The sequence below is a fragment of the Oncorhynchus nerka genome, linkage group LG4, assembly GCF_034236695.1.
Source record: "Oncorhynchus nerka isolate Pitt River linkage group LG4, Oner_Uvic_2.0, whole genome shotgun sequence".
In the NCBI taxonomy this organism is placed as follows: Eukaryota; Metazoa; Chordata; class Actinopteri; order Salmoniformes; family Salmonidae; genus Oncorhynchus; species Oncorhynchus nerka.
Genome location: NC_088399.1, coordinates 53,011,047 through 53,037,895, shown reverse-complemented (window position 1 = coordinate 53,037,895; position 26,849 = coordinate 53,011,047). Strand labels below are relative to the sequence as shown.

Here is a 26,849-nt window from a genome sequence, read left to right as displayed (position 1 = left end):
TGTACTCTGGAGCGGGATCGATTTGGAGGTGGAGTGTCCGTCATGGTCTGGGGCGGTGAGTCACAGCATCATCGGACTGAGCTTGTTGTCATTGCAGGGAAGACATCCTCTGCTGTGCGTTACAGGGGAGACATCCTCCTGTGGTACCCTTCCTGCAGGCTCATCCTGACATGACCCTCCAGCATGACAATGCTACCAGCCATACTGCTCGTTCTGTGCGTGATTTCCTGCAAGACAGAAATGTCAGTGTTCTGCCATGGCCAGCGAAGAGCCCATAGATCTCAATCCCATTGAGCACGACTGGGACCTCTTGGATCGGAGGGTGAGGGCTAGGGCCAATTCCCCCCAGAAATGTCCTGGAACTTGCAGGTGCCTTTCTGGAAGAGTGGGATAACATATCACAGCAAGAACTGGCAAATCTGGTAGAGTCCATGAGGAGGAGATGCACTGCAGTACTTAATGCAGCTGGTGGCCACACCAGATACTGACTGTTACTTTTGATTTTGACCCCCCCTTTGGTCAGGGACACATTATTCCATTTCTGTTAGTCACACGCCCTGACCTGAGTATTCTTTGTTTTCTTTATATATTTTGGTTAGGTCAGGGTGTGACGAGGGTGGTATGTGTGTTTTTGTCTCATCTAGGGTTTTGTATGTCTAGGTGTGTTCCTAGTCTAGGCATATTGTAGGTCTATGGTGGCCTGGATTGGTTCCCAATCAGAGGCAGCTGTTTATCGTTGTCTCTGATTGGGGAACCTATTTAGGTTGCCGTTTTCCAGTTTGGGTTTGTGGGTTATTGTCTATGTTATGTTGCTTGTTAGCACAGTGTTTCTTTAGCAGTCAAGTTAGTTAGTTAGTTAAAGTGTAATTTGTGTTTTTACCGTCTTTTCATTAAATCATGCATTCACACCACGCTGCGCTTTGGTCTACTCAATACGACGATCGTGACAACATGTCTGTGGAACTTGTTCAGTTTATGTCTCAGTTGTTGAATCTTATGTTCATACAAATATTTACACGTGTTAAGTTTGTTGAAAATAAACACAGTTGACAGTGAGAGGACGTTTCTTTTTTTGCTGAGTTTATATCTCGGGTGTCCAATCAAAAACCCATCTTTTGACCAATGGTTAAAAATAATGTTAATTGTGTAGATAGAAGGATGGTCCAAATGTCTCAATTGTACTCCGTTCAAAAGTTATTGGAGTTATTACCCTTCTAGGATGGCTAGAATTAAGGTGACTAAATCAGTGGAGGCCAGAGAAAAAAGGGGTAAAAAAAAAATCGGGGAAAAACGGGAAAACTTCATCAAAATCAGCTAGGTTGGATTTTGTGCAAGAATTAAGGCTACTGGCTAGCTGACAGGCTCACTTTTCCGTTGAACTCGTCGTCATTCTTCTCGAATCCGCAGGACTTAAACCAATCAAGATAAGATGGATATTGATTTTGAGACATGTTTTCATATTTTATTGTATTTATTATTAATTCAAAATTCCTTTTATAATTTTTTGGGTTTTCCCACAAAAACAAATGTACATCTGTGAAATGTCAACAGAGCACTGAACGTATACCAAGCTTTTTATTTTCAAAGCCTTTTACGTTTAATTCAGCTTGCCATGCTAATTTAGCTTTTTGCAACCTGCGGAAAAACTAGTTTTAGGACGACCACCAAAAAAATGTAAAATCCTCAAGTTGTTACGAGAAACTTGCTATGTCAACAGAGTGCGGTGCTTATTATTGGCTGTATTAGGTTAGGAAATCTGACTTCTTGGATATCATTAGTGATATGTTAGAGAAAGGCTCCACTGAACAATTCAGAACATGAATAATCATATTTGTCTTGGTTGAATTTATTTTATAACATAAGGAAGTGACATGTCATCACCAAAAAAACATGCGTTTTCCCACCCTCGGAGCAGAGTGGGCGGACACCGTCCTGTATACAGTATTTGTATTTACTTCAAAGTCCACAGACAGATAGACAGAACATGAAGGTAGTCCCTTCTGTGTCCAGGTGGCTGCCTGAGTGGGAGGGAGTTACTGAAGATGGGCGTATAGACCCCACACAGGACTGACTGACGGAGACTCCAGGACACACACGGACGCACACACACACACACACACACACACACACACACACACACACACTGGCGTACACCCACTAAGCATTAAGACACACCCATACACACGTTACACACACACTAATAGATACACACACAGAGTCATACACACACACAGGGTACAGACTCCATTAAGGAACACAACGAGGCACAACTGGACTTGGCAGGGTGACATGGAATGTTTTGATAGTTGATTCTGGATTGTTACAGTAGTTCTGGATTGTTATAAGATGAGGCACTTGACAGTGCTGTACTTCTAATAGCCATCGGAATCCTCCTGCAAGTACAGATGGGGGAGAGGTTACTTTTAAAATTATTATGAAATTATTTTCCCACTTGTGTAACAACTGATAACACTAAACTCTATTACCATGTAGAAAGCAGTTACTATGTAAGTACATGTTAATACAATGTCACTACAGATATATCACGTTTCAAGTTTTAATGTCACGTGCACAAGTACAGTGGAAAGCCTTTTTTGCAAGCTCCAAACACAACAATGCAGTAATCAATATCAACGTAGCACTAAAAATAACACAAGGTAGAACAAAAACACACAATAAATAAAAATAAGAAATAAGAAGAGCACCAGAAAGTAAAAAGCTATATGCAGGGTCAGTTCCAATACCATATTTACAATGTGCAGGAATACTGAAGTGATAGAGGTAGTCATGTATAGGTGTAAGGTGACTAGGTATCAGGATATATGATCAACAGCAGCGTACAAAACATTAGTGTAAAAAACATTAGGAACACCTTAATATTGAGTTGCACTTCCTTTTGCCCTCAGAACAGCCTCAATGTGTCGGGGCATGGACTCTATTTCTTTTTTTTAAAAGTAACCTTTATTTAACTAGGCAAGTCAGTTAAGAACAAATTCTTATTTACTATGACGGCCTCTACAAGGTATCACAAGCACTTTACAGGGATTCTAGCCTATGTTGACTCCAGTACTTCCCACAGTTGTGTCAAGTTGGCTGGATGTCCTTTGGGTGGTGGACCATTTTGATTGTATCTCAGTACGTGTTTGTAGAGTCAGGAAAAACGTGTGAGTGTTGGAGTGTCAGTGTGCGTGAGTGTTTAGAGTCCTGTGAGTATGCATAGAGACAATGCAAAAATGAAATACAAGGGTCACCTAATGTGTAGTTACATAGGTATTAGGGTAACTTAAGGTAAAGTATTACCCTATTTGTACATAATGTTAAAAATAAGATGAATTAACAAATCATATCATATACATACATAGTGCTGATGGATCATGATGATGGTGGATGGAACCCCAAAGGACTTCTTGTGAGGAAATGGGAACCTCACCCATCTTAACAGCCAAAATAAACAATTTAACACAAAAACCCATGTAAAACAATCTGATGAATGAAACATGGAAAAGCATGACTATCTAAAAAGGGGAGGATGTGTAACCTTAGAGATCCTTATTATTCTCTGTGTTTGGTTAGGTCAGGGTGTGACTCGGGTGGGAAATTCTATGTCTTCTGTTTCTTTATTTTTGGCTGAGTGTGGTTCCCAATCAGAGGCAGCTGTCTATCGTTGTCTCTGATTGGGGATCATACTTAGGCAGCCCTTTTTCCCACCATTAGGTTGTGGGATCTTGTTTTCCGTTTAGTTTCTGTAGCCTGACAGAATAAAGATCAAATGTACGCCTACCACGCTGTGCCTTGGTCTCCTTCTACCAACGAGAGCCGTTACAGGATGATGAGGAGTAAACCATTAACTGCTGATGCACTAACCATGCTTCTATCCAACCATTTCATATGGATGAATTTCCTGACTCGTGAAAATGTCACGACAGGTCTGACAGAAACATGAAATGCCATTACAATTTTATAAACGTATTCAGAACATTTCTTCATTCGACATGGTGGGGTCTTTTTGTGTCTGTAAAATTAATTCTGCGAGAAATCGCGGTGACCTCTCCCCAAACTAATATAATTGGATCAGAGTTTGTTTTAATATTTCAACCTGCGTGTCCTGATCGCATCTGGTGTGGGTGAACAAAATCAACTTGTGTGCAATGGTGCACGCAGACGCATGCGTGCGTGCGGTTAGGTCTGCATGTTAGGGTTGGAGTGAAAACCTACAGGATGATAGCTCTCAAGGAACAGGTTTGGTGAGCCCTGGACTAGAGCCTCTGACACAGATTTCTAGAGTTGTTGTTATTTACTGTAGTATTTTGGGGAAAGCGCACAGTTTAGCCTAGCTAACATTAGGAAGGCTTCTCTTGGTTTGATGCAGTTTAAACAGGTAGTATGTATTCAGGTGAGGTGATAAATAACTAGCAATAAGTTAGTCTACCAGAGCAAGTCCTTCTACTACGGTTACAGCATTGTTGCGTTAGGTATTTGTAGAATTTTATTTCCCCCCTTTATGATGATGATTGGGACCTGCTCGTGGTAGTTTTGTGATAACTGCACAATTTCAAAGTTGTTAATAAAAACAGACATATTGGGACCCAATATCGTTTCAATATTTTAACGTTTAAACGTTCACACTAGAGGTCTTCACGAATCCAACAGATCCAAAACTCCGAACGTGTCCGTGTCCTAAATTCAGACTTTTGCCTTGGATCTGGGTCAAAACTAATATGTAATTGCCACGGATGTATGTACAGTTGAAGTCGTAAGTTTACATACACTTATGTTGAAGTCATAAAAAAAAAATTCAACCACACCACAAAGTTTTTGTTAACCTCTCTGCGCACCGAACCCGTTAGCGGGATTAAATTCGACAACATACAGTGATCGCTACATAAATAGTCATATTAAACATTCATGAAAATACAAGTGTCTCACATGGGTCGAAAGCCTAGAATATTGCTAATCCAACTGCGTTGTCAGATTTAAAAAAGGATTTACTGCGAAAGAATACGATGCGATTATCTGAGGATAGGGCCCCATAAAAAATAACTATTTCAACCAGCACAGGCGTAACAACATCACAAATTGTTTACCTTTGACGATCTCCCTCTGTTTGCAATCCTAATGCTCATTGTTACACAATGAATGGTCTTTTGTTTGACAAAATCCATTTTTATAGCCTAACACAAAACATTTTGTGAACCGCTTGTGTCGTGAATTCCGTCTCATTCCATTTTCGATGACACATTCAATGTAAATACACACACTAAACGTGACTTTTCCAGTCATGTTTGGATTCATTGCAATCAACTGGTTTGTTTGTAACACAACCAAACCTGATGGGTCATTTCGCGGGACGTATTGACTGAAAGAAACCGATTTGAAGACAACATGTAATGACATCATTGTGCACCAATGATATGAGCGCTGTTTCGTTGATTGACTGTATTTTAACCCAATGACCACTGATCGTTTTGAAATCTAGCTGGGTAGATAGCCAATGAGCTGAGGTAAACGGCAATATGTAATGTTTATGTGTTGGAAGACCAACCCATGTAGTAAACTCCGGCGTAAAGAGGTTCATTCGCCATTGAAGATTCATACCGGAAGGAGCCACGCATGTTACGCACAGCATTGTTTTGGTAAAGCACATCTTCAGCTGTTTATATATCAATCAGTATGGCGACTAAGTCAGGGAAAGCTAAATCTAAGTCTAGATATACAGATGTACACACAATTTTAGAAGAAATTGATCGGGAAAGTGAGACAGAGATTGTTGGACGACGATTCGTTTAGCGATTCCCAAATGGAGGAATATTTGTTGAACATAGAGGACATCGTTTTGGACTGGTAAGTTCTTCTCATCCTAATACCATTGTTTGAAATGAATAATATAAAATATGATTTGTGATTTTTTTATTTTAGTAGCAATATATAAAAATGTAATGTAATGAAATGTGAGATGCGTGTGTCTGCCGCCCCACCCCACCCCCACATTTAATTATTTGAGGCTGTTGAGGGGAGGGCAGGCCCACAACAATGGCCAAAGTGAAATGGAGACAGTAGATACAGCTGGTCTGTTGTAATATAATAAAGACAGTAGATCTAGCTGGTCTGTCATAATATAAATGAGACAGTAGATCTAGCAGGTCTATAATAATATATTCAACCTTATGTTCCCTGTACTCTATCTGTTTATTATACCTGTTGATACAGGGCTCATACAGTGGAGCAAAACAAGTATTTAGTCAGCCACCAATTGTGCAAGTTCTCCCACTTAAAAAGATGAGAGAGGCCTGTAATTTTCATCATAGGTACACTTCAACTATACTTTTGTGCCCCACTGTATGTGAAACTGTTCTAACTGAACATTTTCTTTCACAGTGACACTGACTCCGAATAGGAGGCCCCAGTGCCAAGTTGTCCATCCCCCACTGAAGCTGGTTCATCCAGCTCCTGCCACAAGTGGTATTCATCTGCCCAAATGTATTTCTGCAGGCATGGATGTGCCTCAGGGCCAAAAGGGCACAGCATGGAGGTGTCGCTGTGTTCTTTGCAAAATGAAGTCCCCCATCACCTGAACCACATGCTTGGTGACCCTCTGCTTTACAGCAGAAAGAGACTGCTATGGCACCTAGCACCAGCAGCACAATATTGTGTAGAGGACTGAGGGTCTTCCAAATATTGAACATTTTATTTTGTAAATGTATATATTATTTTTTTCATGTTTTTTCTCAATTGTTTTTGGGGGGGGGTGTGTGTTAGAATACCATTTTGGTATTTTGTATATAGTTATTCCATTCAAAATGTATAACTTCACCAATTTGGACACTTGGGTACATTTGGGCTACTTGTGTGGGACACCTGGGTGGCTTCATGATAAATGTCATGTAGCACACTCATTTTGGAAGTTTGCACAAGTACTGTTGCCCTCTTATGTTTTTCACTGAAATTGTCCCCATCATCCTATCTGAATGTTTGTTTTGTCTTGTTCATTTTAAAGATGATGATACAACAATAAAAATGAAAAAACATGTGTTTTTTTCATTGTATTATCTAAACCAGATCTATTGTGTTATATTCTCCTACATTCAATTCACAGTTACACAAATTTCAGAGTGTTTTCTTTCAAATTAAACCAAGAATATGCATATCCTTGGTCCTGGGCCTGAGCTACAGGCAGTTAGATTTGGGTATGTCTTCGGGCGGAAATTTTAAAAAGTAGGGGGGTAGCTGTAAGAGGTTTTAACCTCTTAACAAACTATAGTTTTGGCAAGTCGGTAAGGACTGTAAAGGTTTTCCTCCTCTTCGTCTGAAGAGGAGGTGTAGCAAGGATCGGACCAAGATGCGGCGTGGTAAGTGTCCATGGTTGTTTATTTAAAAACATGAACTGAACACTCAATGAATACAAAACAATAAACGTGAACAAAACCGAAACAGTACCGTGTGGCGAACAAACACAGACACGGAAACAATCACCCACAAACACACAGTGAAACCCAGGCTACCTAAGTATGATTCTCAATCAGAGACAACTAATGACACCTGCCTCTGATTGAGAACCATACTAGGCCGAAACATAGAAATTCCCAAAACCTAGAACCTACTGGCTTCCAGTTGAAGCTCGCATCCGCTACAAGACCATGGTGCTTGCCTACGGAGCTGTGAGGGGAACGGCACCTCAGTACCTCCAGGCTCTGATCAGGCCCTACACCCAAACAAGGGCACTGCGTTCATCCACCTCTGGCCTGCTCGCCTCCCTACCACTGAGGAAGTACAGTTCCCGCGCAGCTCAGTCAAAACTGTTCGCTGCTCTGGCCCCCCAATGGTGGAACAAACTCCCTCACGACGCCAGGACAGCGGAGTCAATCACCACCTTCCGGAGACACCTGAAACCCCACCTCTTTCAGGAATACCTAGGATAGGATAAAGTAATCCTTCTCACCCCCCTTAAAAGATTTAGATGCACTATTGTAAAGTGGCTGTTCCACTGGATGTCTTAAGGTGAACGCACCAATTTGTAAGTCGCTCTGGATAAGAGCGTCTGCTAAATGACTTAAATGTAAATGTAAAAAAACAAACATAGACAACCCACCCAACTCACGCCCTGACCATACTAAATAAATACAAAACAAAGGAAATTAAGGTCAGAACGTGACAATACCCTCCCCAAAGGTGCGGACTCCGGCCGCAAAACCTTGACCTATAGGGGAGGGTCTGGGTGGGCGTCTGTCCGCGGTGGCGGTTCTGGCGCGGGACGCGGACCCCACTTCAACATTGTCTTAGTCCGCCTTATTGTCCGCCTCCGTGGCTTTCTCACCATGGCCACCCCTCTCAATGACCCCACTGGACAGAGGGGCAGCTCGGGACAGAGGGGCAGAAGCTCTGGACAGAGGGGCAGGAGCTCGGGACAGAGGGACAGGAGCTCGGGACAGGGGCTCGGGACAGAGGGACAGGGGCTCGGGACAGAGGGGCAGGGGCTCTGGTGCCTCTGGGCTGAGGGGCTCTGGCGCCTCTGGGCTGAGGGGCTCTGGCAGCGGCGCCGGACGCTGCGGCGCCGGACAGGCGGGAGGCTCCGGCAGCGGCGCCGGACAGGCGGGACGCTCCGGCAGCGGCGCCGGACAGGCGGGAGGCTCCGGCAGCGGCGCCGGACAGGCGGGAGGCTCCGGCAGCGGCGCCGGACAGGCGGGACCACCTGCAGGGAGGAGACAGAGAGACAGCCTGGTGCGTGGGGCTGCCACAGGAACCACCAGGCTGGGGAGACCTTCAGGAGGCTTGGTGTTAGGAGGAGCCTGAAAGACTGGGCTGTGGGGGAGCACTGGAGCTCTGGTGCGCAACCTTGGCACCACTTCCCCAGGCTGGACAACTGCTCTAACCCGGACCCTCCAGAGTGCAGACGCACTGCACCCTCCCAGCGCCCCGGAGACACAGCACGCAGAGCCGGCACAGGATAACCTGGACCAAAACTGCGTACTGGCGACCAGACCCGCTGAGCAGGCACCATACGCCCTGGCTCAATGCCCACACTCGCATGGCACTCTCGGGGGGCTGCCCTATAGCGCATCGGGCTATGGGCACGCACTGGCGACACCGTGCGCTTAACCGCATAACACGGTGCCTGACCAGTAATGCGCTGCTTATCATAAGCACGAGGAGTGAGCTCAGGTCTGCTACCTGGCTTAGTACCACCCCTCGTGTTCCCCCCCCAAAAAATAATTTGGGGCTGCCTCTCGTACCTGTCGCACTGCCGTGCTGGCTTCGCCAACCTCATTCTCCTGTAGCCTTCCTTGCACTGCTCCATCGAATCCCAGGCGGGCTCCGGCACTCTCCCTGGGTCGACCGCCCACCTGTCTATCTCCTCCCAAGTCGTGTAGTCCAGACTCTGCTCTGATGCTGGCCGCTGTTGTTGCTGCTGCTGTCGTCGCTGCGGTTTTTTACCACGCCGCTCAGCTTTCGCTGCCTCCAGCTCTGCTTTAGGGCGGCGATTTTTCCCAGCCTGTGCCCAGGGTCCCTCTCCGTTCAATATCTGCTCCCATGTCCAGGAGTCCTGTGATGCTGGCCGCTGTTGTTGCTGCTGCTGCTGTTGTTGCTGCTGCTGCTGTCGTCGCTGCTGTTTACCACGCCGCTTGGTCCGAGCTGGTTGGTGGGTGATTCTGTAAAGGTTTTCCTCCTCTTCGTCTGAAGAGGAGGTGTAGCAAGGATCGGACCAAGATGCGGCGTCGTAAGTGTCCATGGTTGTTTATTTAAAAACATGAACTGAACACTCAATGAATACAAAACAATAAACGTGAACAAAACCGAAACAGTACCGTGTGGCGAACAAACACAGACACGGAAACAATCACCCACAAACACACAGTGAAACCCAGGCTACCTAAGTATGATTCTCAATCAGAGACAACTAATGACACCTGCCTCTGATTGAGAACCATACTAGGCCGAAACATAGAAATTCCCAAAACCTAGAAAAACAAACATAGACAACCCACCCAACTCACGCCCTGACCATACTAAATAAATACAAAACAAAGGAAATTAAGGTCAGAACGTGACAGACATCTACTTTGTGCATGACATAAGTAATTATTCCAACAATTGTTTACAGACAGATTATTTCACTTATAATTCACTGTGTCACAATTGCAGTGGGTCAGAAATGTACATACACTAAGTTGACTGTGCCTTTAAACAGCTTGGAAAATTCCAGAAAATGATGTCACGGCTTTAGAAGCTTCTGATTGGCTAATTTACATAATTTGAGTCAATTGGAGGTGTACCTGTGGATGTATTTCAAGGCCTACCTTCAAACTGAGTGCCTCTTTGCTTGACATCATGGGAAAATCAAAATAAATCAGCCAAGACCTCAGAAAAAAATGTGTAGACCTCCACAAGTCTGGTTCATCTTGGGAGCAAGCCTGAAGGTACCATGTTCTTCTGTACAAACAGTAGTACGCAAGTATAAACACCATGGGACCACGCAGCCGTCATACCACTCAGGAAGGAGACGCGTTCTGTCTCCTAGAGATGAAGGTACTTTGGTGTGAAAAGTGCAAGTCAATCCCAGAACAACAGCAAAGGACCTTGTGAAGATGCTGGTGGAAGCAGGTACAAAAGTATCTATATCCACAGTAAAACGACATAACCTGAAAGACCGTTCAGCAAGGAAGAAGCCACTGCTCTAAAACCGCCATAAAAAAATCCAGACTACGGTTTGCAGCTGCACATGGGGACAAAGGTTGTACTTTTTGGAGAAATGTCCTCTGGTCTGATGAAACTAAAATAGAACTGTTTGGCCATAATGACCATCGTTATGTTTGGAGGAAATTGGGTGAGGCTTGGAAGCCGAAGAACACCATCCCAACCGTAAGCACGGGGGTGGCAGCATCATGTTGTGGGGTTGCTTTGCTGCAGGAAGGACTGGTGCACTTCACAAAATAGATGACATCATGAGGTTGGAAAATTATGAGGATATATTGAAGTAACATCTCAAGACATCAGTCAGGAAGTTAAAGCTTGGTCGCAAATGGGTCTTCCAAATGGACAATGACCCCAAGCATACTTCCAAAGTTGTGGCAAATTACTTCAGGACAACAAAGTCACGGTAATGGAGTGGCCATCACAAAGCCCTGACCTCAATCCCATAGAAAATGTGTGGGCAGAACTGAAAAAGCGTGTTGGAGAAAGGAGGCCTACAACTCTGATTCAGTTACACCAGCTCTGTCAGGAGGAATAGGCCAAAATTCACCAACTTATTGTGGGAAGCTTGTTGAAGGCTACCCAAAACGTTTGACCCAAGTTAAACAATTTAAAGGCAATGCTACCAAATACTAATTGAGTGTATGTAAACTTCTGACCCACTGGGAATGTGATGAAGGAAATACAAGCTGAAATAAATCATTCTCTCTACTCTTATTCTGACATTTCACATTCTTAAAATAAAGTGGTGATCCTAACTGACCTAAAACAGGGAATTTTTACTTGGTGTATAGTCGTGGCCAAAAGTTTTGAGAATGACACAAATATGAATTTTCACAAAGTCTGCTACTTCAGTTTGTATGTTGGCAATTTGCATATACTCCAGAATGATATGAAGAGTGATCAGATGAATTGAAATTAATTGCAAAGTCCCTCTTTGCCATGCAAATGAACTGAATCCCCCAAAAACAGCCCTGCTACAAAAGGACCAGCTGACATCTTGTTAGTTATTCTCTCGTTAACACAGGTGTGAGTGTTGACAAGGACAAGGCTGGAGATCACTCTGTCATGCTGATTGAGTTCAAATAACAGTATGGAAGCTTCAAAAGGAGGGTGGTGCTTGGAATCATTGTTCTTCCTCTGTCAACAATGGTTACATGCAAGGAAACACGTGCCATCATCATTGATTTGCACAAAAAGGGCTTCACAGGCAAGGATATTGCTCCCAGTAAGATTGCACCTAAATCAACCATTTATCGGATCATCAAGAACTTCAAGGAGAGCGGTTCAATTATTACACTTGTGAAATGCTTGAAATTATACTTCAGTATTCCATAGTAACATCTGACAAAAATATCTAAAGGACACTGAGGCAGCAAACTTTGTGGAAATTAATATTTGCGTCATTCTCAAAACTTTTGGCCACGACTGTATGTAAACTTCCGACTTCAATTGTATATGCATACAATGCCCTGATGCATTTAGCGTTCAAATCAGGTGGACAATTATTGTTTTAGGACAGTAAAAACCAATACAACAATAGTCTATAAAGTTTTTAACATCGAAATACAATAAATTGTTGTTTTGAAATTTCTTATAGGCAGTTTTAAGGACACATAAGTAACTGTGTAATTTTTGGCCAATATCACCTGTTTATTGATGGCGCTGGCAGTGCCCAGTCGGAAGTTTCTTTCTCTCTCTCTTTCTACTCTCGGATCTGGAAGGGTCTCTTTCATCCGAACCGTCATGGGTCTGTTTGGTTTCTGTTTTCCAAAAGCCTTTTCGGAATGGGTCTGATTACCCTCGGGTCCATTCGGAACGGGTCTGACTACCCTCGGGTCCATTCGGAACGGGTCTCAGTTTATAAATGTTATATTCATGCATATCGGGTTGGGTGGGAAAGCCATAGGTCCATTCGGAACGGGTCTCAGTTTATAAATGTTATATTCATGCATATCGGGTTGGGTGGGAAAGCAATAGGTCCATTCGGAACGGGTCTCAGTTTATAAATGTTATATTCATGCATATCGGGTTGGGTGGGAAAGCCATAGATCCATTCGGAACGGGTCTCAGTTTATAAATGTTATATTCATGCATATCGGGTTGGGTGGGAAAGCCATAGATCCATTCGGAACGGGTCTCAGTTTATAAATGTTATATTCATGCATATCGGGTTGGGTGGGAAAGCCATAGGTCCATTCAGAACGGGTCTCAGTTTATAAATGTTATATTCATGCATATCGGGTTGGGTGGGAAAGCCATAGATCCCCATTCGAACGGGTCTCAGTTTATAAATGTTATATTCATGCATATCGGGTTGGGTGGGAAAGCCATAGGTCCATTCGGAACGGGTCTCAGTTTATAAATGTTATATTCATGCATATCGGGTTGGGTGGGAAAGCCATAGGTCCATTCGGAACGGGTCTCAGTTTATAAATGTTATATTCATGCATATCGGGTAGGGTGGGAAAGCCATAGATCCATTCGAACGGGTCTCAGTTTATAAATGTTATATTCATGCATATCGGGTTGGGTGGGAAAGCCATAGGTCCATTCGAACGGGTCTCAGTTTATACATGTTATATTCATGCATATCGGGTTGGGTGGGAAAGCCATAGATCCATTCGAACGGGTCTCAGTTTATAAATGTTATATGCATGCATATCGGGTTGGGTGGGAAAGCCATAGATCCATTCGGAACGGGTCTCAGTTTATAAATGTTATATTCATGCATATCGGGTTGGGTGGGAAAGCCATAGGTCCATTCGGAACGGGACTCAGTTTATAAATGTTATATTCATGCATATCGGGTTGGGTGGGAAAGCCATAGGTCCATTCGGAACGGGTCTCAGTTTATAAATGTTATATTCATGCATATCGGGTTGGGTGGGAAAGCCATAGATCCATTCGGAACGGGTCTCAGTTTATAAATGTTATATTCATGCATATCGGGTTGGGTGGGAAAGCCATAGGTCCATTCGGAACGGGTCTCAGTTTATAAATGTTATATTCATGCATATCGGGTTGGGTGGGAAAGCCATAGATCCATTCGGAACGGGTCTCAGTTTATAAATGTTATATTCATGCATATCGGGTTGGGTGAGAAAGCCATAGATCCATTTGGAACGGGTCTCAGTTTATAAATGTTATTTTCATGCATATCGGGTTGGGTGGGAAAGCCATAGGTCCATACAGAACGGGTCTCAGTTTATAAATGTTATATTCATGCATATCGGGTTGGGTGGGAAAGCCATAGGTCCATTCGGAACGGGTCTCAGTTTATAAATGTTATATTCATGCATATCGGGTTGGGTGGGAAAGGATCCATTCGAACGGGTCTCAGTTTATAAATGTTATATTCATGCATATCGGGTTGGGTGGGAAAGCCATAGGTCCATTCGAACGGGTCTCAGTTTATAAATGTTATATTTGCATATTGGGAAAGCCATAGATCCATACGGGTCTCAGTTTATAAATGGTTCGGGTTGGGTGGGAAAGCCATAGGTCCATTCGAACGGGTCTCAGTTTATAAATGTTATATTCATGCATATCGGGTTGGGTGGGAAAGCCATAGATCCATTCGGAACGGGTCTCAGTTTATAAATGTTATATTCATGCATATCGGGTTGGGTGGGAAAGCCATAGGTCCATTCGGAACGGGTCTCAGTTTATAAATGTTATATTCATGCATATCGGGTTGGGTGGGAAAGCCATAGATCCATTCGGAACGGGTCTCAGTTTATAAATGTTATATTCATGCATATCGGGTTGGGTGGGAAAGCCATAGGTCCATTCGGAACGGGTCTCAGTTTATAAATGTTATATTCATGCATATCGGGTTGGGTGGGAAAGCCATAGATCCATTTCGGAACGGGTCTAACTTTTTCACCTCTTCACATCCCTATGCTCATGTGTGCCCCAAAACTTTTACTAATCTTGACTGTTTTATCTCGATTGTTTTTTTAAACAAGGTGCGCCACCGTTTAAAAAAGGTTGGGAGACACTGCTCTAGAAGATGTTGTAAGTAGTAGGTAAATATCCTACCTCTGCAGCAGTATCACCACCCTCTGGGTCCACTGGTGACTCCTTGATAGGTGAGTCTTTAGACATAGCATCTTCATCCTGCAATAATAACACACATTCACTGACCAGGTCAACAGTGGGCAAGTGTTGGAAATATCCACAGTAGACAATGACCACTTTTGTTAGTTGGTTGCTGTATACACAAAACATTAGAAACACCTGCTCTTTCCATGACATAGACTGACCAGATGAATCCAGGTGAACGCTAGTATCCCTTATTGATGTCACCTGTTAAATCCACTTCAGTCAGTGTAGATGAAAGAGAGGATCAGAAACTTTTTTTTCTTCTTTTTTAAAATTTTGCCTAAAATGACATACCCCAATTTAACTGCCTGTAGCTCAGGACCTGAAGCAAGGATATGCATATTCTTGATACCATTTGAAAGGAAACACTGAAGTTTGAGGAAATGTGGAATTAATGTAGGAGAATATGACCATTAGATCTGGTAAAAGATAATACAAACAATTCAAAAAAAGAATTTGTTCCATCATCTTTTTGTTCCACTAAGACAAAGACCATCGTGTATTATTGCAGTTTAGGTGCAATTTAGATTTTGGCCACTAGATGGCAGCAGTGTGTGTGTGTGCAACATTTCAGATTGAGTCACATTTCAATACTGGACAATATTTTGTATCAAGTCTGCCCAAATGTACCGAATTGGTCAATTGATACATTTTCAAGTAAATAATTATAGAGAAAGAACAATGATATGGTAATGCAAAATGTAAGTTTACACACTCCTAGGAATGTCATACATGATGGATCAGTAGCTTACACACTAACTTTCACACATCTAGATGGCTGGGTGGGGTGGGTGTGGAGTCAGAGACAGCAGGGGTCGAAACTGTAGTACCCAGTTCCTACATTTGAATATAAAAATTGATTTTATTAAACAAAACTATGCTACATTTTCTCTCTGGGACCCTCAGGATGACAAATCAGAGCAAGATTACTGAATGTAAGTACATTATTTACCTTCAGAGGTGAATGTATCAAACCAGTTGCCATGAAAAAAGTTTTTTGTTGTTGTGTACTCTCCTCAAACAATAGCATGGTATTTTGTAACTGTAATAGATACTGTAAATTGGACACTGCAGTTAGATTAACAGGAATGTAAGCTTTCTGCCCATATAAGACATGTCTATGTCCTGGGAAATCCTGTAGAGGTTAAAGAAGGCTTTTAAGCCTTGAGACAATTGAGACATGGATTGTGTATGTGTGCCATTCAGAGGGTGAATGGGCAAGACAACATATTTAAGTACCTTTGAATGGGGTATGGTAGTAAGGTGACAAACTCACCGGTTTTAGTGTGTCAAGAACTGCATCTCTACTGGGTTTTTCACGCACAGTTTCCCATGTGTATCAAGAACGGTCCACCACCCAATGGCCATTTAGCCAACTTGACATAACTGTGGGAAGCATTGGATTCAACATGGACCAGGATCCCTGTGGAAAGCTTTCGATACATTGTAGTGTCCATGCCTCGACGAACGGAGGCTGTTCTGATGGTGGAAGGTGTTCCTAATGTTTTGTACACTCAGTGTATTCCAAGACAAGCGTGCTAACAATTGAAGGCTGTGGGAAACAAACCTATTACATTAAATTGCTTCTTGATCCCATGTGCTACAATACAAGGCATTTATTGGTGCTTGTCATTGTTGTGACCTTTAACCTGTTGCTTCTACTCGGGACGCTTGCGTCCCAACTAGAGCTCTGGAAATGCAAATGCGCTACGCTAAATGCTAATAGTATTAGTTAAAACTCAAAAGTTCATTAAAATACACATGCAGGGTATCGAATTAAAGCTACACTCGTTGTGAATCCAGGCAACAAGTCAGATTTTTAAAATGCTTTTCGGCGAAAGCATGAGAAGCTATTATCTGATAGCATGTAACACCCCAAAAGACCCACAGGGGACGTAAACAAAATAATTAGCATTTCGGCGTTACACAAACCGCACAATAAAATAGAAAACATTCATTACCTTTCACCATCTTCTTTGTTGGCACTCCTAGATGTCCCATAAACACTATTTGGGTCTTTATTTCGATTAAATCGGTCCATATAAAGCCTAGATATCGTTATATGTAGACTGTGTGATAAACGAAAAAAACATCGTTTCAAAACGTAACGTCATTTTTTAAAATTCAAAAAGTCGACGATAAACTTTCACAAAACACTTCGAAATACGTTTGTAATGCAACTTTAGGTATTAGTAAACGTTAATAAGCGATAAAATTCATCAGGAGGCGATGTAAAGATCATTAGCTGTCCGTCTGGAAAAATGTCCGGCTAGAAACTCAACGAAAATATCCGGTCCTAGACCTGAGGAGATACGGTGCCCTGCATGTGTTTGACCAAGAAAAAACTCGAAGGGAAATGACAAGACTCTAGACACCGTGTGGAAGCTGTAGGTACTGCAACCTCAGTCAATTAATTGTGGTTCACCTTTATCAATGGGTTCAAGTAGCGCATGGATATATTTTCCCATTTTCAGTGATCAGTTTTTCCTGTGCTTTTCGATGTAAATGCCGTTCTGGTAAAGCCACAGCAGTGATTTAACCAGTTTTATAAACGTCTGAGTGTTTTCTATCCACACAGACTAAGCAAATGCATATACTATATTCCTGGCATGAGTAGCAGGGCGCTGAAATGTTGCGCGATTTTTAACAGAATGTTCAAAAAAGTAGAGGGTCGACTTAAGAGGTTAATAAGATACAGGCCGGTGACACATACAGCTCCACTCATTTCCTAGTGTGTGTGTGTGTGTGTGTGTGTGTGTGTGTGTGTGTGTGTGTGACATGGCTACCAGCTGACAACCTTAGAGCAATTACCGTGCCCTCTCCTCCTGTATGTGTGTGTGTTTTTGTGCCCTCTTCTCCTGTATGTGTAGGTGTGTGTTTGTGCCCTCTCCTCCTGCCATTCCATTTAACACCGCCCACTGCGTCTCCATCTGTTCACGCAGCACAGCCAGAAACACACACACACACACACACACACACACACACACACACACACACACACACACACACACACACACACACACACACATAGAAAGAAGCACACCACACAGCATCTCTCAACACCCACCGTGACCAATAAATACTGTCTCTACTGTGCTATTTTCTATTCTGCTAATAATTTTAAGAAACCCAAACCCATGAAGCCCCATGATATAGTTATTTCAAATTATAAATAAAAACTGGAATATATTATCCAGGTAAGTATTAACTTGTAACTATGTAATACATACATTTTTTCACTTTTAATTGAGCCTTTCCCATATGAAACATTAACAAGATTTTGATTGTGTTCCTCTTGTCTTGTGGCTCAACAACCGAACATACAACAGAACAGCATCTGTGACATGAGTGCAATGAGTCGGTCTACGGGAGCTGGTGAGGTGTGTTCTCTGTTCTGTCTTACCAGCCCAAATCCATTTACCAGCCGGAGCATCGCTGCTAGCGCTGCTAGTTGTTTGTGTGTGGGTGGATGGGTGTTCCATTCAACAAACAGGCAGCAGCCTCGCTCTTCCTCCCTCGTCATCAGACACCCCATCTCTCACACTGTCTAACTAACTGATGAGAGTTGGCTGGCTGCTGTGGACAACCAGATGAAAGTAGATTGATCACTCTGCTCCCTAACCTGCTGTTCCATGCTTGCTTTAGAAAGGAGGTATGGAGAGATGGATAGAGGGATAAAGGTAAAGAGAGATTGCGCCTGGGTCGGCCCCCTAGGCAGAGAAGCTCCTTTGATGGGCTCCTTTTAAATTTGGTCGATATCAATGACACTGTAATGACTGGGGCTCAGAACTCAAGCAGGGACAGACAGGCACTAAGGCTCTGTCTAAATGAGATCAATCCAATTCTGTGCACCATCTCTGGCTTCGTTCCAAATGGCACCCTATTCCTTATATATGTAGTGCACTACTTTTGAACAGCACCCATGTAGGGAATTAGGGTGCCATTTGGGACTTAGTTTCTGTATTTCTGTGTTTCTTCTGTCAAACTCGGAGGACACGTTAAGGTGTTACACAGAGGACGGATTAGGCATTAGACAGGTTTGGAGATAAACCGCTAGGTAGCTAATCAATGGCCACAGGAAATGCCAGAATCAAACGTCTTTAAAAACAAATCAAATGGACAGGGGATTGTGTCGACACACAGGCGATTAACAGAGAAAAACAAAGATTGTAATTGGCTGAAAGATAATGCTGAAGACATTACTCGGATTACCAGAGTGGTTCCAAGGCATTGCCTCCTGTCCAGACCAAAATATTTATTCCTTTAGCAGCAAAAAATTCCACTACTTTTATCTTATTCATCAGTAGCAATTCTGGGTGTGTGTCGGTAATTATTGTTCTGAAGTTCTTGACCTTCTTGATCCAAATCAGTCAGGTTTCAAGACTAGTCATTCAACTGAGACTGCTCTTCTCTGTATCACGGAGGCGCTCCGCACTGCTAAAGCTAACTCTCTCTCCTCTGCTCTCATCCTTCTAGACCTATCGGCTGCCTTCGATACTGTGAACCATCAGATCCTCCTCTCCACCCTCTCCGAGTTGGGCATCTCCGGCGCGGCCCACGCTTGGATTGCGTCCTACCTGACAGGTCGCTCCTACCAGGTGGCGTGGCGAGAATCCGTCTCCTCACCACGTGCTCTCACCACTGGTGTCCCCCAGGGCTCTGTTCTAGGCCCTCTCCTATTCTCGCTATACACCAAGTCACTTGGCTCTGTCATAACCTCACATGGTCTCTCCTATCATTGCTATGCAGACGACACACAATTAATCTTCTCCTTTCCCCCTTCTGACGACCAGGTGGCGAATCGCATCTCTGCATGTCTGGCAGACATATCAGTGTGGATGACGGATCATCACCTCAAGCTGAACCTCGGCAAGACGGAGCTGCTCTTCCTCCCGGGAAGGACTGCCCGTTCCATGATCTCGCCATCACGGTTGACAACTCCATTGTGTCCTCGTCCCAGAGCGCTAAGAACCTTGGCGTGATCCTGGACAACACCCTGTCGTTCTCAAATAACATCAAGGCGGTGGCCCGTTCCTGTAGGTTCATGCTCTACAACATCCGCAGAGTACGACCCTGCCTCACACAGGAAGCGGCGCAGGTCCTAATCCAGGCACTTGTCATCTCCCGTCTGGATTACTGCAACTCGCTGTTGGCTGGGCTCCCTGCCTGTGCCATTAAACCCCTACAACTCATCCAGAACGCCGCAGCCCGTCTGGTGTTCAACCTTCCCAAGTTCTCTCACGTCACCCCGCTCCTCCGCTCTCTCCACTGGCTTCCAGTTGAAGCTCGCATCCGCTACAAGACCATGGTGCTTGCCTACGGAGCTGTGAGGGGAACGGCACCTCAGTACCTCCAGGCTCTGATCAGGCCCTACACCCAAACAAGGGCACTGCGTTCATCCACCTCTGGCCTGCTCGCCTCCCTACCACTGAGGAAGTACAGTTCCCGCTCAGCCCAGTCAAAACTGTTCGCTGCTCTGGCCCCCCAATGGTGGAACAAACTCCCTCACGACGCCAGGACAGCGGAGTCAATCACCACCTTCCGGAGACACCTGAAACCCCACCTCTTTAAGGAATACCTAGGATAGGATAAAGTAATCCTTCTCACCCCCCTTTAAAAGACCTAGATGCACTATTGTAAAGTGGCTGTTCCACTGGATGTCATAAGGTGAAAGCACCAATTTGTAAGTCGCTCTGGATAAGAGCGTCTGCTAAATGACTTAAATGTAAATGTAAAATGTTGATCTTGGAACCCAGAACCAAATCTTGTGTGAACACTGGCCACCTACTCAATTTGTTTAACATTTACGTTAACAGTCAGTCATTAAATTCTAAATCCTAAATCAAATCAAATGTATTTATATAGCCCTTCGTACATCAGCTGATATCTCAAAGTGCTGTACAGAAACCCAGCCTAAAACCCCAAACAGCAAGCAATGCAGGTGTAGAAGCACGGTGGCTAGGAAAAACTCCCTAGAAAGGCCAAAACCTAGGAAGAAACCTAGAGAGGAACCAGGCTATGAGGGGTGGTCAGTCCTCTTCTAAAATCTACATACAGTAGGAGCTCCTCAACAAACCTTCAATTGAGCAGTACACTGTTCTCTTCTCTGCCCAGGGAGATTCTATTTGTTTATAACTTCCTCTCAGTAGCATAACCACAGCCTAATTGTATAACCTAATTGTATAATCCCTCTGTGCGGATGTGTGTGTGTCATGTAACAATTTATTAATCTAGTCATAAATGAACACAGGCAAAGGAGGAAGGCAGCTAAAGTTATTGTCCTAATTAGTGAGGTTTTCTCTCTGATTGATGTTGTTGATTTCTTTCTAATAATAATGCCAGTGTGTGTGTGTGTGTGTGTGCGTGTGTGTGTGTGTGTGTGTGTGTGTGTGTAAGGACACTATACAGATAATGAATGCAATGATTGCTGAGTACCTGTGACGTCAGCAGGGTGCTTTGGGGTGGCTAATTCACCTGGTAGATTAACACTGTTAAAGCAACAATCTGTCATTTGTTTTTCATACAAATGGCAGCCCCTCCACTTCTTTTGCTATAAAGCTGATGGATGGGGCTGGAGAAATGCAACCATTCTCAAATGCATAGATTGAGTTCAGTTCTACTAAACTCTTGAGGCAAGTTTTTTCCCTCAAGCATCAATGGGTGTTTTGTCATTCATTGAATTGACCATTTGAACAGCTGTACATATTGCAGATTGTCCCATTAATTGGAAGAACATGGAAGGGCAGACTGAAGAAACCCTGTTGCTTTGCTGTTGGTTTGAAGATTAATCATCACTACTATTACAAGGCCAGCATTGCAGGCAAGCTTTACTTTAATATGTCCACGATTCTGTTTAGTTTTGTTTTGAAAGAGAGACGATCCATTTTTCATCTTCAGAGACCATCAGGGCTGCAAATTGTCTGTCTGTCTGGATCTTTCTCTGCCTTTATATAAACAGGCCTTCAGACAGACAAGTGAGAATCCATCCTGCTTTTTATGACAGAGAACTAAGAACGCCGGAGGAAGAGGATAAGAAAGGAAAAAGCAACAAGCCAGAGGACTCAAGGTCAGGCTTCATTTGACAGGGGGGGAAAGAGAAGTGAATTAGCTGTCACATATAAAATGGTTGAAAAATGCTGTGCTGAAAGGAAAGGACAGCATTCAGATGGCAATAGGTTCTGATGAAATGTCGGTATCAAGACTAAAATGAATAGCAAAGGTTGCTTCTGTTTTCTCTCTTACAGTACATTCGGAAAGTATTCAGACCCCTTGACTTTTTGCACATTTTGTAACGTTACAGCCTTGTTCTAAAATTGATAAAAAAGATTATTTTTCCCTCATCAATCTACACACAATACACCACAATGACAAAGCAAAAACAGGTTTTTATAAATGTTTTAAAAATTAACTACAGAAATACCTTATTTATATAAATATTCAGACCCTTTGCTATGAGAATAGAAATTGAGCTCAGGTTCATCCTGTTTCCATTGATCATCCTTGAGATTTTTCTACAACTTGATTGGAGTCCACTTGTGGTAAATTCAATTGATTGGACAGGATTTGGAAAGACACACACCTGTCTTTGTAAGGTCCCACAGTTGACAGTGCATGTGCAAAACCACAAGAACACAGTGGCCTCCATCATTCTTAAATGGAAGAAGTTTGAAACCATCAAGACTCTTCCTAGATCTGGCCAAATTGAGCAATTGGGGGAGTAGGGCCTTGGTCAGGGAGGTGACCAAGAACCCGATGGTCACTCTGACAGAGCACCAGTTGGGAGAACTTTCTTGAAGGACAACCATTTCTGCAGCACTCCACCAATCAGGCCTTTATGGTAGAGTGACCAGATGTAAGCCACTCTTCATGACAGCTCAATTGAAGTTTCCAAAAGGCACCTAAAGACTCTCAGACCATGAGAAACAAGATTCTTTGGTCTGATGAAACCAAGATTGAACTCTTTGGCCTAAATACCAAGCGTCACGTCTGGAGGACACCTGGCACAATCCCTACGGTGAAGCATGTGGTAGCATCATGCTGTGGGGTGGTTTCAGCAGCAGGGGCTGGGATACTAGTCACGATCGAGGGAAAGATGAACGGAGCAAAATTCAAAGAGATCCTTGATGAAAACCTGCTCCAGAGCCCTCAGGACCTCAGACTGGGGTGAAGCTTCTCCTTCCAACAGGACAATGACCCTAAGCACACGGCCAAGACAAAGCAGGAGTGGCTTCGGGACAAGTCTCTGAATGTCCTTGAGTGGCCCAGCCAGAGCCCAGACTTGAACCCGATCGAACACCTCTGGAGAGACCTGAAAATTGCCGTGCAGCAACGCTCCCCATCCAACCTGACAGAGCCTGAGAGGATCTGCAGAGAAAAATGGGAGAAACACCCCAAAAACAGGTGTACCAAGCTTGTAGCATCATACCCAAGAAGACTCAAGGCTGTAATTGCTGCCAAAGGTGCTTCAACAAAGTACTGAGTGAAGGGTCTGAATACGTATGTAAATATGATATTGCATTTTGGTAATGATTATTTTTGCAAAAAAAAATAAAAAAAATAAAATAAAATATATATATATATATATATACGTTTTTTGCTTTGTCATAGCGGGGTATTGTGTGTGGGGTATTGTGTGTTGATTGAGGGGATTATTAAAATAAGGCTGTAACGTAACAAAATGTGGAAAAAGTCAAGGGGTCTGAAAACTTTCCGAATGCACTGTATATGTGTATAAGAATAAAAAGTAACCCCCACTTGTTTGTCATTCATCTCAATTTAAATGTTGTGTGAGAGAGAGGCAGAGCTAAAACTAAGAGATAGAGAGCTGTAAAGTGTTTGTGTATGTGATGGTATCAAATATTGAACAAGGTAGGAGTATGGGTCAGGTATCTCAGGTTCTCACCTGTTTGGCTGTGTCTTTCTTGACCAATCCAGTCGCAGCAGCAATATTCCCCGCCCCCTCCACAGTCCTGTGAGCCACTGCTGTCACACCTGTTACCATGGCTCCGCCCACCTGGGAAACGCCAGACACTGTTTTACCTGCAACTACCAAGAGAGGGAGAACATATGTGGTGGTCACATCTAGATAGATTTTAACCCACTTAATCTTAACATTTCTCCAAGTTTCACCTTCGTTGTAAAGCCCTAGTTATTTTGTTGCTTTGACAGTCATTTCTGAAAAACAAGCTACCATTCCCAGTCACAAGGGGATTTCTGTCTGATTTAAAGAAGAAATGGTCAACTTGTTATTGTTATTTTATTGTGTTACTTTTTTTTATTACTTTAGTTTATTAAGTACATTTTTTCTTGACTCATTTTTCTTAAAACTGCAGTGTTGGTTAATCTTTTTTTAAATTTTTTTTTTTTTTTTTTTTTTTTTCACCTTTAACCTGGTAGGCCAGTTCTCATTTACCACTGCAACCTGGCCAAGATAAAGCAAAAGCAGTGTAACACAAACAACACAGAGTTACACATGGAATAAACAAACGTACAGTCAATAACACAATAGAAAAGTCTATATATATGCAAATGCAGTAAGATTAGGGAGGTAAGGCAATAAATAGGCCATAGTGGCGAAATAATTATAATTTAGTAAACACTGGAGGGATAGATGTGTAGAAGATGAATGTGCAAGAAGAGATACTGGGGTGCAAAGGAGCAAAAAAAAGAAATAACAATATGGGGATGAGGTAGTTGGGTGGGCTATTTACAGATAAGTATGGGCTTGTAAGTAAGCCTTTCATGGTAAAGTCTACACCTGTTGTATTCAGCGCATGTGACAAATAAAATTAGATAATTTACTATAGTCTTTTTTTTGTTTAACTTCTTAAGATGGTAAAAACATGTTTTTTATCAAGTAGAACATGTGCTCTTTATGACAGAATTTTAAAATTAGGTGAAATCAATGTTTTTTTGGACCAAGTAACACTTCTCAAAAGGCACCAAATTGGTGGAACTTACTTACAGTGCCTTCAGAAAGTATTCGTATCCCTTAACTTATTCCACATTTTGTGTGTTGTTGTGTACAGCCTGAATCTCTAATGATTTAAATTTAGATTTTTGGTCACTGGCCCACAATACCTTATAATGTCAAAGTAATTATGTTTTAGACATTTTTACAAATTAATACAAATATTTCAGGTGAAATGTCTTGAGACAATAAGTCTTCAACCCCTTTGTAATGGCAAGCCTAAATACGTTCAGGAGTAAACATTTGCTTAACAAGTCACATAAGTTGCATGGACTCACTCTGTGTGCAATAATAGTGTTTAACATGATTTTTGAATGACTACCTCATCTCTGTACCTCACACATACAATTATCTGTAAGATCCCTCAATTGAGCAGTGAATTTCAAACACAGAGTCAACCACAAAGACCAGGGAGGTTTTCCAATGCCTCGCAAAGAAGGGCACCTATTGGTAGATGGGTAAAAAAAAAGCAGGCATTGAATATCCCTGTGAGCATGGTGAAGTTATTAATTACACTTTGTATGGTGTATCAATACACCCAGTCACTACAAAGATACAGGCCGGAGGGGAAGGAAACCGCTCAGGGATTTCACCATGAGGCCAATGGTGACTTTAATGGCTGTAATAGGAGAAAACTGATGATAGGTCAACAACGTCGTGGTTACTCCACAATACTAACCTAATTGACAGAGTGAAAAGAAGTAAGTCTGTACAGAATAAAAAATATTCCAAAACATGCATCCTGTTTTTAATTAACAAGGCATTAAAGTAATACTACAAAAAATGTGGCAAAGCAATTAACTTTTTGTCCTGAATACAAAGTGTTATGTTTTGGGCAAATCCAATACAACACATTACTGAGTACCACTATTCGTATATACCAGCAAAGTGGTGGCTGCATCATGTTATGGGTATGCTTGTTTAGGACTGGGGAGTTTTTCAGGATAAAAAAGAAATGGAATGGAGCTAAGCACAAGCAAAATCCTAGAGGAAAACCTAGTTCAGTGTGCTTTCCACCAGGCACTGGGAGATGAATTCCCCTTTCAGCAGGACAATAACCTAAAACACAAAGCCAAATCTGTACTGGATTTGCTTACCAAAAAGACAGTGAATGATCCTGAGTGGCTGAGTTACAATTTTGACTTAAATTTACAGGAAAATCTATGGCAAGACTTGAAAACGGTTGTCTAGCAATGATCAGCAATCAATTTGACAGAATTTTGAAAATAATAATGGACAATGTTACACAATCCAGGTGTGGAAAGCTCTGTCATTCACCTATTAACTTCATCCAATGAGTATAGCACACTAAGGCAATTCCACCACGCTTGCTGATTAACCTATGGGGTCACTTGTGCAATAATCACTTCCTTTTCTGTCAACCAATGGGTATAAATCTAGGGCGTATTTGTCAACCTACCCCTTGTCTCTGACTTGATGTTTTGCAGCAACAGTCTTCCAACGACCTTCCAGCTCCCCACCACCACCAGCATAATAACCTGAAGGCCCATTATCGGAACCCCGTTCTAAGGACCATTCCTCGGAGACAAGGCCTACCCCCAACTATTCAATACAATTCCATATCGTATTCTGTCTCTGCTGTAATTCAGTTAAGCCTGTACTCAACTGAGTAATGTTGGTAATGGTGACATGTAGACTACCTGTTGTGACTCCATCCTTTGTTTTGTTGCCTATGAAAAAGAACAAAAACGTGAAGGACGGGTGACAAATATTTAACATCCCATTGATGTCAATGGGACCACTGTCATTCAATAAAATGATCTCTTTACATAGTCTGATTAACCATGCTCGTACATCATTTCATTAACATTCAACATCTCATCTCAGCAACACTTATAGCAATCGACATCTCAGCAATGATTTAAAAGCAAGTTAAAGGAAAGAGCAGGTCGGCTACAATTGTCAAGACCTACCGACAAAGATAACGCCACCTTTTGTCATCACAGCCGCCCCAGTTACTCCCTGCTTCGTCTTCTCCGCTGCAGCCACGACCCCATCCTTGGCTTTCGAGAACCCCTTTATTAGCGCGTCCATGGTGTCCAAAATGACACAGCAACAGCTGTGG

At 42.8% G+C, this 26,849-nt stretch overlaps 1 protein-coding gene across 1 annotated transcript; it reads right to left on the bottom strand.

Annotated features, from left to right (window-relative positions):
* Positions 1-329: 329 nt before the first annotated feature.
* On the bottom strand, positions 330-26,840 carry LOC115128967 (alpha-synuclein-like). The gene is made up of 5 exons (XM_065018116.1): positions 26,698-26,840; positions 26,425-26,454; positions 23,696-23,838; positions 14,731-14,808; positions 330-377 (listed from the first exon to the last, which is right to left on the bottom strand). Exons 1-5 carry the CDS (start codon positions 26,816-26,818, stop codon positions 330-332), a joined length of 420 nt encoding a protein of 139 aa, XP_064874188.1. The 5' UTR covers positions 26,819-26,840.
* Positions 26,841-26,849: the final 9 nt, after the last annotated feature.

Bases quoted from the DNA above. Each gene is read 5' to 3' on its own strand.
- LOC115128967 (XM_065018116.1), bottom strand. From the start codon at position 26,818: ATGGACGCGCTAATAAAGGGGTTCTCGAAAGCCAAGGATGGGGTCGTG. The intron at 26,455-26,697 runs GTAGGTCTTGAC...TCTTTTTCATAG, and splicing joins AGGTGGCGTTATCTTTGTCG to GCAACAAAACAAAGGATGGA. The intron at 23,839-26,424 runs GTAGTCTACATG...CTCTCTTGGTAG, and splicing joins AAAGGATGGAGTCACAACAG to TTGCAGGTAAAACAGTGTCT.